Genomic DNA, 12,355 nt, shown 5'->3' with positions numbered 1-12,355 from the left:
GAGAAACTGAAATATATTTATTTTGTTGTAAGAGATGATCTAGTTTGGAAATGCTCAGTGTTGTAAATAAAACGGGGAGGAAAAGAAAGTATCTGACTAAATCTGTGTTATTTGCCAGTTCAAAGTTTTGATTTTTTTTAGAATTTGATTTATATATGGCTTATTCTGTGCAACTCGAACACCATTAATCTGTGTCGCTGTCTCGTGGTTCCTGTCTGCAAATCGTGGCTGTCGATTGACGTGTTTCACCCGTCACAGCACTGTTTGCCTTGGGTTTTCTGTTGCTCATTGAACATAATGGGAAAATAATCCAATAAAAGTCTCGTTTGTCTCACTGTGCCACTCCCGTGTCTTTTGAAGGGCTGTGTTGCTGACAGAGAGGAATTGGAGCTGTTTTTTGGAGATTTTTACAGGTGTTTTGGAGGTGATGGGGGAGTGAGCAGTGCTGATTTTAGGGAAATTTGTGTCCCTTGGGGCTTGGGTCAGGAACCAGCTGATTGGGGAAAGATTTGAAATTAAATAATTTTTTTTTTTTTGAGCAAAGTCACTTATGTCCCTTGATATGTAGCAAAAAACAAGCAGTTTCTTCTCCTTGGGAGGATTTTTTTTGTACCATTTTCCATAGAAATGGAGCAGAAGGGTTCCAGTTGTCTTTCATATAGTCATTTATTTATTTTTGTGTCCTACAACACCCCATCTGACACAGGTCTGTGCAGGATGGGCTCCTCATGGGGTCAGGCAGGTGCATCCTGTTTGCTCTTTTACCTAAATCTCAAAGAACTTGGAGAAAAATGGGAAAACCTGAGCTGAACTGGGGCTCGGAGCCTGGTTGCCCCAAAGCCCCCCAGCCAGTAGTGTGTGGGATCCCCCTGGGGTGCTTGAATGGGCTGGAGACATCAGGAGACAGTTTTAGCAAGGGTTTTATTACAATCTGGGGAAAGCTGCAGGATCTGCAGTGCTGCAGGAAGAGGTACAGAGAATACACAGGTGGGGAAGAGGTTGGAAGGGAAAGCTGAGCGGCAGCGTTGGTGTGTGCAGACTCTCAGGAGGCAGGTGGGAAACGAAGCACAAGCTGGCGCTGCTGGGAAGCCTTGGTTTGCCACTTAATTGTACCTTTTAAAAAGGGGAAAGAAGCAATGAACATCAAAGACCTTCACAAAATAGAAACTCCCCCAAATGAGTTTATGAACATTGAAAAAAGTTGGCAATTTTCTCATTTGGCAAAGGACCACTTTGCTCTGGTGAACTGTTTATAATATCCCCTACAAATGCAGATGATGATCCCCCCATATTAAATCAGAAATGAAGCAAAAATGTCAGAACAAAGCACGGTGAGAACAAAACTGCCTCTGCCTGTCATGAACTTTTTAATTCCGTGCCCAAAACGGCTTCACTTTCCTTATTTATTACATGGAAATGCCAGAAAATCCATGTGAGACAGCAAAAAGGAGAGGTAGGTTCAGGAAGTGGCGCTTTGCTGCCTTTGCCCCAAACCCATCTGATTTATGGATATAGTTTGAAATTACTTTTTATGTGGTTTGAGATGACTTACGCTGCTGGCAGGACAGTGGCTGGGAAGGGGATGCTGGGGGGGTCTTCCTTCAGGTACCTCTTTGTGGAGCTGCTGAAAATAAGACACCACTGCGGTACCTGCTGCAGACATTGCCCTAAGCCGCCCCACGTGGGCTCGAGGGTAGGCAGCACTGTGGTCAGTGCCTCGCCTGCCCCATGGCACGTGGCCAAAGCCAACAAGGATGTTTTCAATAAGAATGTGCTGGGGATGATTTCATAATGTGCTTTTTTTCCTTTGGATATGTGATGAATGAGGGTACATAGCCAGAAACCCAACAGTATCCAATGTGGCCAATGTTTTTTCAGGTTTCAAGCATTTTGAAGATTTCTTTTTTTTTTTTTTCCTTTCAGAAGGCAAAATTTAAAATATGGACATCTGCAGGAATGTCAAGAGTCAATGTAGAAAACAACTAAAACTGTGTTATCAGTTTGCATCAGGGAGGGTATTTCCCAGCACCATCCCGCTCCCCCGGCCCCTCTACCTGTAACGCTTGGTATTGATGAGCCAGTGCACGAAGTCCTTGGCCTTCATCTTGTCCAGGTAGCGAGTGAAGTCGCTGGTGAAGGTGCCTTCCGAGTGCCGCTTGATGTTGGACGCGAAGCTGCGGGCGCTCTGGGATTTGTACGAGTGCCATCTGCTTGGGAGGGAAGGATGGGGGAAAGATGGGCGAAAACACAGGGTTTGATGCATATAAAATAGCAGGGCTCCTATGCCCTCTCTGTGCAGGGGCTAAAAAATAGTATAATAGGTATGTGGAGCATTCTTCAGAAAAACTGTAATAATGTATAAAAATCATGGGGTCTGGCAAGCCTGGCCAGCGTTGTCCCTTAAATTCGATATATGTAGTATCTTATCCTGTACCTTGCTTGGCTGCATGCAAATGGGGTGCCGATGGAAGCGTTCCAAAAATTTGCCCAGGAAGAAGGACCCCAAAGGAAACAGTGGAACCCAGGGTGGAGGTGGGCTCAGCACCGTGCCCACAGCATCGCCGCATCCTGGGTCTGCCCCTGTGTCTCTGCAGGCAGCAGAGATCTCTCTGCTCCTTGCAATGTCCAGCAAATCTGCTCTAGCTAATAGCTCCTGACACAAGCTGCCTTCAGCCTTCGGGGGCCCAATGCCCCCTATAAGTGGGGAGGAAAGCAGCAGTCAGGCTTGCTCCCTGTGCTGCCGACACAGCCCCTGGGTCTGGGCACTGTGAAATCTCTGGGGGACGTGGCAATGTCCCTGCGTGGGCTGGCAGAGCACTAGGAGGGAGCTTGTCCAGACAAATGTGAAAGGATCAGGCACATTTTAATTGCAAGGCTGCCCCTGAGCCGGGAACGCTCGCGTCTCAGCCGGCAGCAGAGCTGAGCTGCTCCGACAGCTGCTGTCTGCGCCCTCGGCCACCTCCACTGATGCCCGTACCTGGATGCATTGGCCAGGTCCTTGAGACCCATCTGCCACCCTGCCGGGATCAGCACAGCAAACACCAGCCCAGAGAGGTACAGCCAGCGGATGATCTTCATTTGCCTTCCTGGAAGTCAAGATAGAGAAGTCTTGGGTTGCAATTACCTTTGATCCCCCCCCCCAAATCCTTGCAGCATAGCAGGAGGTGGATGCAGCACGACACAGCCTCCTTTCCAGGTGTGTCAGCAACATTTTGGTGGGTGCATGTGGAAACCACATCGTTATCTATCTGCACGTACGGTGTTGCCCAGTCATAGGCACACAGCCGCAGGAATGGGTTTGTGTAACCCAAAGACATCGTTCATCGCAATAAACTTTGCCGCGAGCCTCCCCTTTCTATCCAGGAGCAATATTTCTACCTCACACATATCACCGCAATATTGCAGAACTTTCCTGACCATTATCTGCTCAGAAAAGCTGCTTTCAGAAGAGTTGGCTAATTAGAGTTTTACATTTCCTATCTTGGCTGGATGGCTTAGCAGTTAAAGGAGTAAAATGCTACCCCCCCCACCCCTTGTTTGCAGAAAATTAGGCTTTTGGTTTATCATCAAGCACTTTCCTTACTCTGCTTTAATTTCTTTGTAGATTGGTAGTAAAGAAGGGAGGGAAAGGCACTTACCTTCTGCAGGGACAACCGTTCCCCTAAAAGCAAGATCCTATTTTCCTCCTTCAAGCTGGATGTGGCTAAACTCTACTCCTTACTGGTGCTTTTAAGCTTGTTAGCAGGATGCTAAAAGCTGACAGGTAGGTCATCGGTACTCCTCTTTTTAGTTGGATGGGTCATTATGAATCATTACAGGATTTTTTAAGAGGGGCTGTTGCAAAAATATAGTTGTTGCCATATTTTTCAGCTTACGCCTTTAGGGAGGAGGTGGATTTTTTGTCATTGCTCTTTCTCTTATCTTTTTTTTTTTTTTCCGCTGCTTGGACCACAGGAGTGACCCATCGGTTTCCTCCTTTCAGGTGAGCTGGCCCCCTCACTGCCACAGCACATCTTGCACGGAGAGATGGTTTCTGTGCCTGCAGGGCTGCCCTTCCAAACACCTTTGGTGTGAGTTAAGAACATAAAGAAAAGAAAAAAAAAGCACACAAGCACTTGCTACTGTCTTCTGCACGGTAAAATTCAGGCTTACAGCTCAAGACGGACAGACACCACTTTCCAACCAAGCCTAGTTTTGCCCTCTGGGGCTAAATCTGAATTGGGGATCAGTGTCATTTCATCAGTTTGGGGGTGACTGGAAGCTGCATGGGCAGCTGTGGATCTGGGTCAGTGTTTTATCCCATGGGACATCCAGGCTCAGACCAGAAACGGGGAACATCTGCAACTCGTCAGGCCAAGGACAATAGTTTTGCAAGGGTGTCTCCTGGGAACTGGGCTCATCCCTTTTAAATCCCCAATTCCAGCCATAGAAATAAAGCTGGAGAACAGCAGAAGTGATGGCAACCCTAAAGAACTGGAGCTGGTCCTGGAAGAGAGGCGTGCTTGGTGCTGACAGCTCCCTACGGACACAGAGCAAAGCCCTGAGCTCCCTGGGGATGCCAGGAGGTTGGACGAGGTTTTTAGGGCTGCTCGACCGGAGAATTGATGGCAGACTGCAATTCTGCGTGGTTTGGAGACACTGGGGGAGCTCTTGGCATAAGAGATTCTACAGTTCAGTGCTTGGGGGGCCAAATGCACACTTCTTACAGGTTTACAGTCAATGGGCAGAGACCAGCAAGCCTTAAGGAAGCAGGGCCATGTTTTTTCCCTTGCCCAACAGCAGCTACCAGAAGATATGAGGACTCTGATCCGTGATTTCTCCACCATTTGCTGTCCTTTCCTCCTGGGACCTTTCTTCTCGTGGTTGGGTAATTATTATTACTCTACCAAAGAAATTTCTGTAATTATTGTCACTTCCAAAATGCGACTGGTGTTCAGGGGACACTCATCTTGAAGAGCCTTTTAATTAGGGCCAGCAATGGCCTCATGAGAAAGCCTGACATCAGAGGAGGAAGGTAGGAGATTAATTAGCTCAACCTTCAGAGGAGAGGTCCAGATCTCCCACCCATCACTTGGACGGAATATTTATTAACACTACCAAATTAGCTCCTGGTGACACTGTTTGCGATGTCCCCCTGGCCTGGAAGGCACACGAACTCTCTGCAGCAGCGCAGGGCTCGGGAGAAGGGAAATTCAGCTCAGCCAGGGCAATGCTTCTGTGCTGCTTCTCACTTTTCTTAATAGTGGCTCCCAGTGTCAGAATGGGATGGGGAAGTGTCCTATGAGACTCCTCCACTACCCGGGGTGATTTTCACCGGCCCTTTGGGATGTGACAGTCTTCCCTTTCCGAGTGTCTTCTTCACACCCGGGCTGAGCTGCTGGTGGCTCTCCCATGCTGGGGGATGGCACTGTGAGAGCTTGGACCTGTGCTTCAAGGTGCATGCACAGATCTGTATTTTGTCCTGTTTTAGGGCTCGGAGAGGTTTTTATGGGCAGCAGGTGGCAGCCTTTGTCTGCCTGCCCTTTGCCTGTCCTTCCTCTGCCTTGCTGCTTCCTCCCCATTGCTTAGTGGATCCCAGAGCACTCAGTCTGTCCTACTTGGTGCACCTTCCCTGCAAGGACTGAAGTGATGGGAAAACTCCTGGACCATGCTCCATGTTCCCGTTTTGCCAGTGGTTAGATAAATTCATCCACACTCCATCCATCCTCTGATAAAGGACATTTCCCTGTTAGGTCCAGGTGTGTGACCAGTCTGCCCTCCTGCCTCCAGCTTTGGTATCTGCAAGCACCGGGAGAGGCAAGAGTTGCCAGTCTGGTTTGATGGTGGCAGTGCGACGTGGCCTTCCAGGCCTTCCACAATCAGGCTGGAAAAAAGTTACATTGAGGTTTAAACCTGTCCTTAAAATACAGCGAAGACCTGCAGAGCCTCATGCTGTCGCCAGCCAGCTCCTGCCCTGGGGCTCGGTTTCCCTGCCTGGAGCAGTGGGGTCGTGATGGCATCCCCTGCTGCCCCCCTGCACAAGCTTGAAGGCACCTTAGACACAACAAAGTGCTCTGATACTCCCACCCTGTAGCTGCAGGCACAATCAAACCAAGCGATGGTCAGTTTTGGAGGGATTTACTGTGATTAAGAAGGAATAAAGGCTTCGACTTCACCTTCCTGGATCCTCTGCAAAGAGCCCTGTCATATTCCACAGCTTTGCAGGGTGCATTTCGGGTCCCACCCTGCTCCGGAGAGCAGGGGATGGGAAACCAACCCCCTGTGCACACCTCCCAGCCCCGCGACACAGAGCCCAGCGCCCCATGAATCAGCTCCTTGCGGTCTCACTGTCCCCATGGCTGGAGTTGCTGGTGGCCTCCTCCCTCACCGGTCACAATTAAATGCAATCTTATACCTGTGTGTCAGAGCTTGCTACTGCCAAGGCATAACTGAGCAAAGAAAGACCTTCTTGGGTCAGTGGTTTCACCTGAAACATCTCCTTCAGGGTGACGCTGAGTGCACGGTTTCAGTTTCAGCCTCTTTTGGACTTTTTCCTGTGTTTTCCTTCACAGGTATTCTTTAACAGCAAAAGAAGGTCCATAAAAAAAGATACTCTGTGTTCCCAGAGAGGTTTTTTGGCAGCTCCTCAGGATCCTGGCCATTGGGTGCCATGGCCAAGGGCAAGCTTCCCATATTGGAAACTAAGGGGGGATTGCTGGCAAAACACATCAGGGCCATTGGGGAGCTGACATTTGGGACTGGGACACCCTGTGGGTGTCCCACAGTGGTGACACTTCCCGTTCGAGTGTCCCTGCTCCTTCTCATCAGAGGGAGGTGCTGGTCATTGGGGACCATGTGAAGCCCAGGTCAGAGGCTTTGGCTGAAAACCCAGCAATCAGCAGGAGGAGCAGGATGCAGGACACTGGGCTGAGCCCTCGCTGCCGCTAAATCCCGGTGCTCAGCCCCTCCAAGGCCTTCAGCCTGCCAGCCTGGTGGCTCCCCTGCTCTCTGCAGGCCCTCAGCATGATGCTCTGCAGTGAAACGATGCTCTTCAGCGACAGGTGGGTGCTTCCCTCTTGCTTTTGGAGGAAAGAGATTGTAGTCAGCTGTGCTAATAGGTTGTGGAGAGCAGGCTTGGTCCCTCAGGGCACCCTGGCCCAGCACCAAGCGGTTGCTGCTTCGTTCTGGGGCCCCACGGGAGCTGAACTGGGGCAGTTCTGGGCAGGCAAAATCGTGAGTGTATGGGGAGATGCCCACGGGACTGGGTGCTCCTGTGGCTGTAAAAAGGTTTGGCTCGCTGCCTCGGTGGTTATGTGCCTGCAGCCTGCCAAAATCCCAATTTAGGCCTGGGGATTCTTATTTAATTCCACTTCATTATCTGAGACAGAGATGGTGGTTAATGGCTTTGATATGCGGAAAACTTTGACAAGTTTTTCTTATCTGCTTTCTGGTTTTGCCTGTAACATTATCAAAATCTTACATAAACTAACGAGACAAATTTACCTTTGTGCATGGGCTAAAAAGTCCTCAGTGGAGCCTGGAACACATGTGGTAGAGGTTTTAATTTCACCCTCTTGGTCTCTATGGGCCCCTAACAGGCTTCTGTGAGATTAAATAACCCTTGTGTCTTTAGATTTGCAAAAATCTTGCCTACCAGAGACCTCCTTTGGCTGTTTGCAGTGGCTTTTAGTTTGGCAGCCATCTCTGGTAACCAGCTGATGAAACCCGATCTTGCCATAAATCAAAACTTCTTTGCATTCAAATGCAACAATTAACTCTGGGTGTGTAGGTGCAATTAGATGACAAATTATGCCTCAAGATTCACTTGCTTGTTTAGATAGGGAAGCTGTGTTTGCTCAGCCGGGGATGTTTGGCTATGTCTTTCAATGTACCCCAGGGGACACAGAGTGATAAACTCCGGGAGTTGCAGCCTGCTCCAGCTGCAGAATTCAGACCCTTTGGCCTCAGCTCCTTGCCCCAGAGATTGAAGTTTTGTGTGCTTGCTTGCACCAAGTGTCAATGCTGTTCTCAAATAACCCACCTGAGCCCTTCTTTCTCCACGATGTTAGTGCAAAATTTATTCTTGCTATGCTCAAGCCTTGCACAGGAGGATTTGAGTCCCTCTGAAGGGATACAGTGGTAGCTTTCAGACCTGCAGCTCCCATGCCTATGTAGAAACCCTCTTAGCAATCGTGGGTAGCTCTTCTGGCTAATTTGGTCTATTGGAGACAGCAAGGCTGATGCTAAATAGATGTTACACATGCTGAAGCCCAGCAGCTACTTGGCTGCTGGATGTTTGCTCCTGGTGATGTTGGTGCCAAGGGAAGTCTCATTCACAGGCAGTCCTTGAGCTTGTCTTGATGTGGGTGGGTGAGCTCTGCGGTGGGGAAGAGCCTTATTAATTAATGCAAACCACGTTGCTGTGCTTGAACCGAAGTTTGCCTTGCTGAGATGCGGTGGTTGCTGGAGCAAAGATGCAATCTTAGATGCATTGTTCTTTCCACGTAAAGGAGTATTTGGGAGCTGGGTGGTACAGAAGGGTTGAGCACGGGGATGCTGTCTGCAGAGAGGGGGAGCTGAGCTGTGCTGTTAGTGTGGTTCAGCTGTGGCTTTTAGCTCAAAATCCAAAGCAAAATCATAAAACAGACAATGGGGCAAAACCAAGGACAAAGACATATGGAAAACAAGCCTGCTGATGTCACTAGTGTTAATAGGTGCATATTTACACACCACACTTAAAAGGGAGCCTTTAACTGCTGATTAACTGTTCTTACAGGATTTCTTTATGAAACACCCGACAAATATTTTTTTATGCCCTTGGAACAAAGCGAGCTGATAGCATTTATATCCCTTTCCCCTCTGATGGCAATTAGTGCTGATTAAAGATACCATAATTCATATGAACTCTGAGCTTTACATGGGGAGAGCAGTGGCTGTTGGTGTGGGAAAGCAATCGGCAGTTTGGATAATTGGATTAAAAAGTAATGACTTCTAAAAAAGCCGAGAAAAGGCTGGTTTGCTCCAGCTGACATTGCTTTGGTAGGAAAAGGGCTGCTCTGCCACCAAATTAATACAGCTCTAGGGACAGGGGAAAAATCCCAGCTGTTAAAAACTGAAAGAATTGTTGGGGAAGGGGAGTTGACTTGCTTTATTTATGGCCTTTTTAAAAGGCAAATTGTGTAGGATGTTTTGAGTTTGTTCTCATCCATTTTTTTTTTTTCGAGTCTGCACAAGAGGGCATTATACAAACCTGCAGCTGCACCTTGCTTGTGGGCAAAAGAGCTCTTGCTGGCTTGCCAAATAGGATTAATGTCAAGCCAGCAGAGAAGGGTCTGTATCCTGGAGGACACATGCCAGAAGCTTTATTTGGTTTGTTAGTGGTTATTTTTTGGGGTGGTTTCTGAGCTGAGCTGGTTCCCAGCCCTCATATGCAGCTCTGCAGTTTTGCTACATGAGAAGGGTCCTTGAGGACTCATCCCTTGTTCCTGCGCCATCCCAAAGCTCTGTGCTGGTTGTAGGCTGAGACCAGGCACTGATGTTGGGAACCTTTTGCTTTGCAGTAAAACAGCCCAAATCCTGAGCATGCATCTCCCCTGGACAGGAGCTTGGACACTGCAGAGGCCTCCAAGGGGCTGTGGTTTAACAAAGATGTGTTTAATTCCCTCCTTATTTGCTAAGTCCTTGCATCCTCATTGCTCACAACGGCTGTGCCTGGGAAACCCTCCTAGCTCTGGAGCTGACCTTTCCCAACAAAGCGCCTTTGTCAGGCAGCCCTCTGGGCTGCAGGCTTTTTTATTTTCCCTTCTTTACTTTATTACTCTTTATTTTAATGTCACCACCACCCAGATACACAAGGACCTATTATATGAACGGTGGCTGGACTTTGCTTGTTTGCAAGAGGGAGATTAGGAACAAATGGGCAGCGGTGGGTTGTATCCTGGAAAGCGGAGGCCAAAGGTTTGAGTAAGAGGAAGCTTGGCAGTGGAAAGGCAGCACTGATCCAGCCGGCACTGAGCCTGTGCTCTCCGCATGCCGGGGTGAGGAAGCCTTGTTTTCACATGGGGTACCCTGCCTGTGCTTTGGGGTGGAAGCAAGAGGGCTTTTCCATGGGGTGCACCTGTTTTGGTGAGGGTTTCCATGTCCTCTTTCTCTTTTCCATGGTGCATCCCAGCAGAGGGCAGCAGGAGGTGCCCTGGGCACCCATTGCTCTCCCGTGGGTGCTGCTTCAGAGCACCTGTGCCTGGTACTGGGGTGAGCTGAGCCCCATCCCTTACAGGTCCCCCGCCTTGGGGCACCTGCTAATAGCTTCGAGCTCTGCTGGGCTTTGAAGAGGCAGTTTGGGGCTGTAAGAGGGTGCTGGTGGGAACTGAGACACCGTGAAGCTCTTTTTGGATCCTGCCTGGTCTCTGGATGTCTCTTCCTAATCTTTTCTTTAATTACATGCTTTCTCAGGTGGCAGTGCTCATCTTTTCCTGTATTTCCAGTAATAGTGCAGCATCTTCCTTGTTCTGGCCGTGCACCCGTTGGGATTTTGTGTGCTGCAGATTTGCTGGAAGCAGCAAGGGCCAAGCAGGGCTCTGATGGCTTCACATGCACCAGAGCCTGACCCAACGTGCTCATTCAGTGCTGGTCAACCCCAAACCATCCCTGATAAGTGCCCAGCAACCAAAATACAAATTATGGCACCTGGTATTCAGGCGGAGGCTGCTTTACCGAGCCAGGGTGATGCCTGTTGACAACAGGAAGGGTGGCTGTCTGCCCCTGACGTCTATGTGAGCTGTTTCCTGGCTCGTACCGAAATGGCGCTGCAGCGGCTGTAGGCTGGGCAGAGGCTGAGTAGGAGGGGGAGGACTTGGAGCTTGTGCTTAAGAGGAGATGGGCGCTGGCACAAGCTGTGCCATGACTAATGCCAGCACCCATGCTAGCCTTTGCCACGTCTCTGTGCAGAGAGCTCACCTTTACCAGTGGTGTTCCTGCACATCAGCCTCATGTGATGCACTGGAAACTTCTCTTTGTTTTGATTTATTTGCAAACCTTGGGCATCTCCTCATGCAGAGCCATGCACAGAGAGAGGATGTCTCGTTGATGGCTTTTTGGTGGCTCATGGAGATCCGGAATTGGCTCCTGGATGCTTGGTGCTCTGCAGCAAAGTGGTAGCAATCCTCCTGGAGGGGACATCTGCCATCCCTTGCCACACGGACCTGCTGGTGTCACTCTGTTGTAATACTGCTCCACTGTGCTGTGCCATTCTGTGCATTGTTATTCTGGATTTTTCATCTGTCATCCTCTTTTCAACAAGCAGGATTGGGCACTTGTTCTTTTTTGTTGTTGTTTGTTTTGTTTTCTCCAGGTGAAAAACAGCCTCGTGCTTTCTGTGTGAAGTCAGAAACTGCAGCTTTAAGCAAAGCATCTAGAATTGCAAAATAGTCCACCCTGCTACCAGTCCAGAAGGGATACACTCTCAATTAACAATACATTTTAACCCTTTTCACTTGGGCAATGTGTTGGAGAGAGCTGGGACTGGCCCCTTGCAGGTGCCTCTCTGCTTCAATCCATTGCAACCCACTGAAGAATTCTGTTTGAGGTATTGCCTCTGGGCCTTGCTTTCTTCAAGCACCTGGTCCCTTCCCTGCCTCTACAACGGCCTGGCAACTTGTGTTTCAGCGACATGAAATGATTCGCAGACAGCTGCTAGAGACCTTCCTTGCATAGACTGAAGGGCCTCTGATGCATATAAACATTTAAGGTTTCTGAGCTGTCACAACATGTGAAAATAGCTGGGTTTTTCCTCCCTGTCAGAAAAAGTCGGAAATCTTGAAAACCATGTGGTAATTACCTACCAATGGAGAAGATACTCGACTTAAGGATGAGAAACAGCCTGCATAATCTTCTTAGTGCAAAGAAATTGCCTATGGGTATATTCAGGAAATAACTGCATCCACTTCTACCACCACCACTCCCCCCACCCCTCATCTTTAATTACAGCAAATGGCATTGCAAGAACGGCATGCTGAAGTGCTTTAGTGTAACAGTTTTGCCTGACAATAAATGTCCTATATATATATATATTTCTTTTAAAATAGGAAGCACTGATATAGCTCACTTTTTATCACGGTTTTGGATCTGTATGGCTGCAAGGAAATGCAGGCAGTAGTGTAGGTATATAGCTTAGAAGTATGTGGAGATGCTGTTCCAGAAATTGAAACTCTTGTTTCTCAGTAGAACCTGGGAAAACAAGCATGCCACGCTTGTGACCATGTTCTTGGGTACATACCGCAGCCCAGTATTAGGCACTATAGGTATATCCAGTCTCAAATGTGCAGGGATAGTACCAGCCCTTTCTGCATCTGCTGAAATAAGGTTGTTTCCCACAAAA

The 12,355-nt window shown here is 48.7% G+C and overlaps 1 protein-coding gene across 3 annotated transcripts; it reads right to left on the bottom strand.

Moving 5' to 3' along the window:
- Nucleotides 1-294: 294 nt before the first annotated feature.
- On the bottom strand, nucleotides 295-5,295 carry LOC106048715 (exendin-3-like). Of its 3 annotated transcripts, none has more exons than XM_013200796.3 (5): nucleotides 3,639-5,295; nucleotides 2,978-3,086; nucleotides 2,055-2,207; nucleotides 1,553-1,624; nucleotides 295-1,113 (listed from the first exon to the last, which is right to left on the bottom strand). In XM_013200796.3, exons 2-5 carry the CDS (start codon nucleotides 3,076-3,078, stop codon nucleotides 1,104-1,106), a joined length of 336 nt encoding a protein of 111 aa, XP_013056250.1. In that variant the 5' UTR covers nucleotides 3,079-3,086; nucleotides 3,639-5,295; the 3' UTR covers nucleotides 295-1,103. The 3 variants fall into 3 exon arrangements, with proteins under 3 accessions (XP_013056250.1, XP_047910639.1, XP_066841759.1); XM_048054682.2 differs by having other exon boundaries at nucleotides 1,553-1,621; XM_066985658.1 differs by lacking the exon at nucleotides 1,553-1,624.
- Between the last annotated feature and the right edge of the window lie 7,060 nt (nucleotides 5,296-12,355).

The sequence above is a fragment of the Anser cygnoides genome, chromosome 32 (assembly GCF_040182565.1).
Source record: "Anser cygnoides isolate HZ-2024a breed goose chromosome 32, Taihu_goose_T2T_genome, whole genome shotgun sequence".
Classification (NCBI taxonomy): domain Eukaryota; kingdom Metazoa; phylum Chordata; class Aves; order Anseriformes; family Anatidae; genus Anser; species Anser cygnoides.
The sequence above is the reverse complement of the archived record's forward strand: the minus strand, read 5'-3'. Positions and strand labels throughout refer to the sequence as shown.

What these genes read in the sequence shown, in the direction of transcription:
- LOC106048715 (XM_013200796.3), bottom strand. Translation starts at nt 3,078, where the DNA reads ATGAAGATCATCCGCTGGCTGTACCTCTCTGGGCTGGTGTTTGCTGTG. An exon ending in GACCTGGCCAATGCATCCAG is followed by an intron (nt 2,208 to 2,977) that starts GTACGGGCATCA and finishes CCTCCCAAGCAG; the next exon opens with ATGGCACTCGTACAAATCCC. An exon ending in ATCAATACCAAGCGTTACAG is followed by an intron (nt 1,625 to 2,054) that starts GTAGAGGGGCCG and finishes TCTTATTTTCAG; the next exon opens with CAGCTCCACAAAGAGGTACC.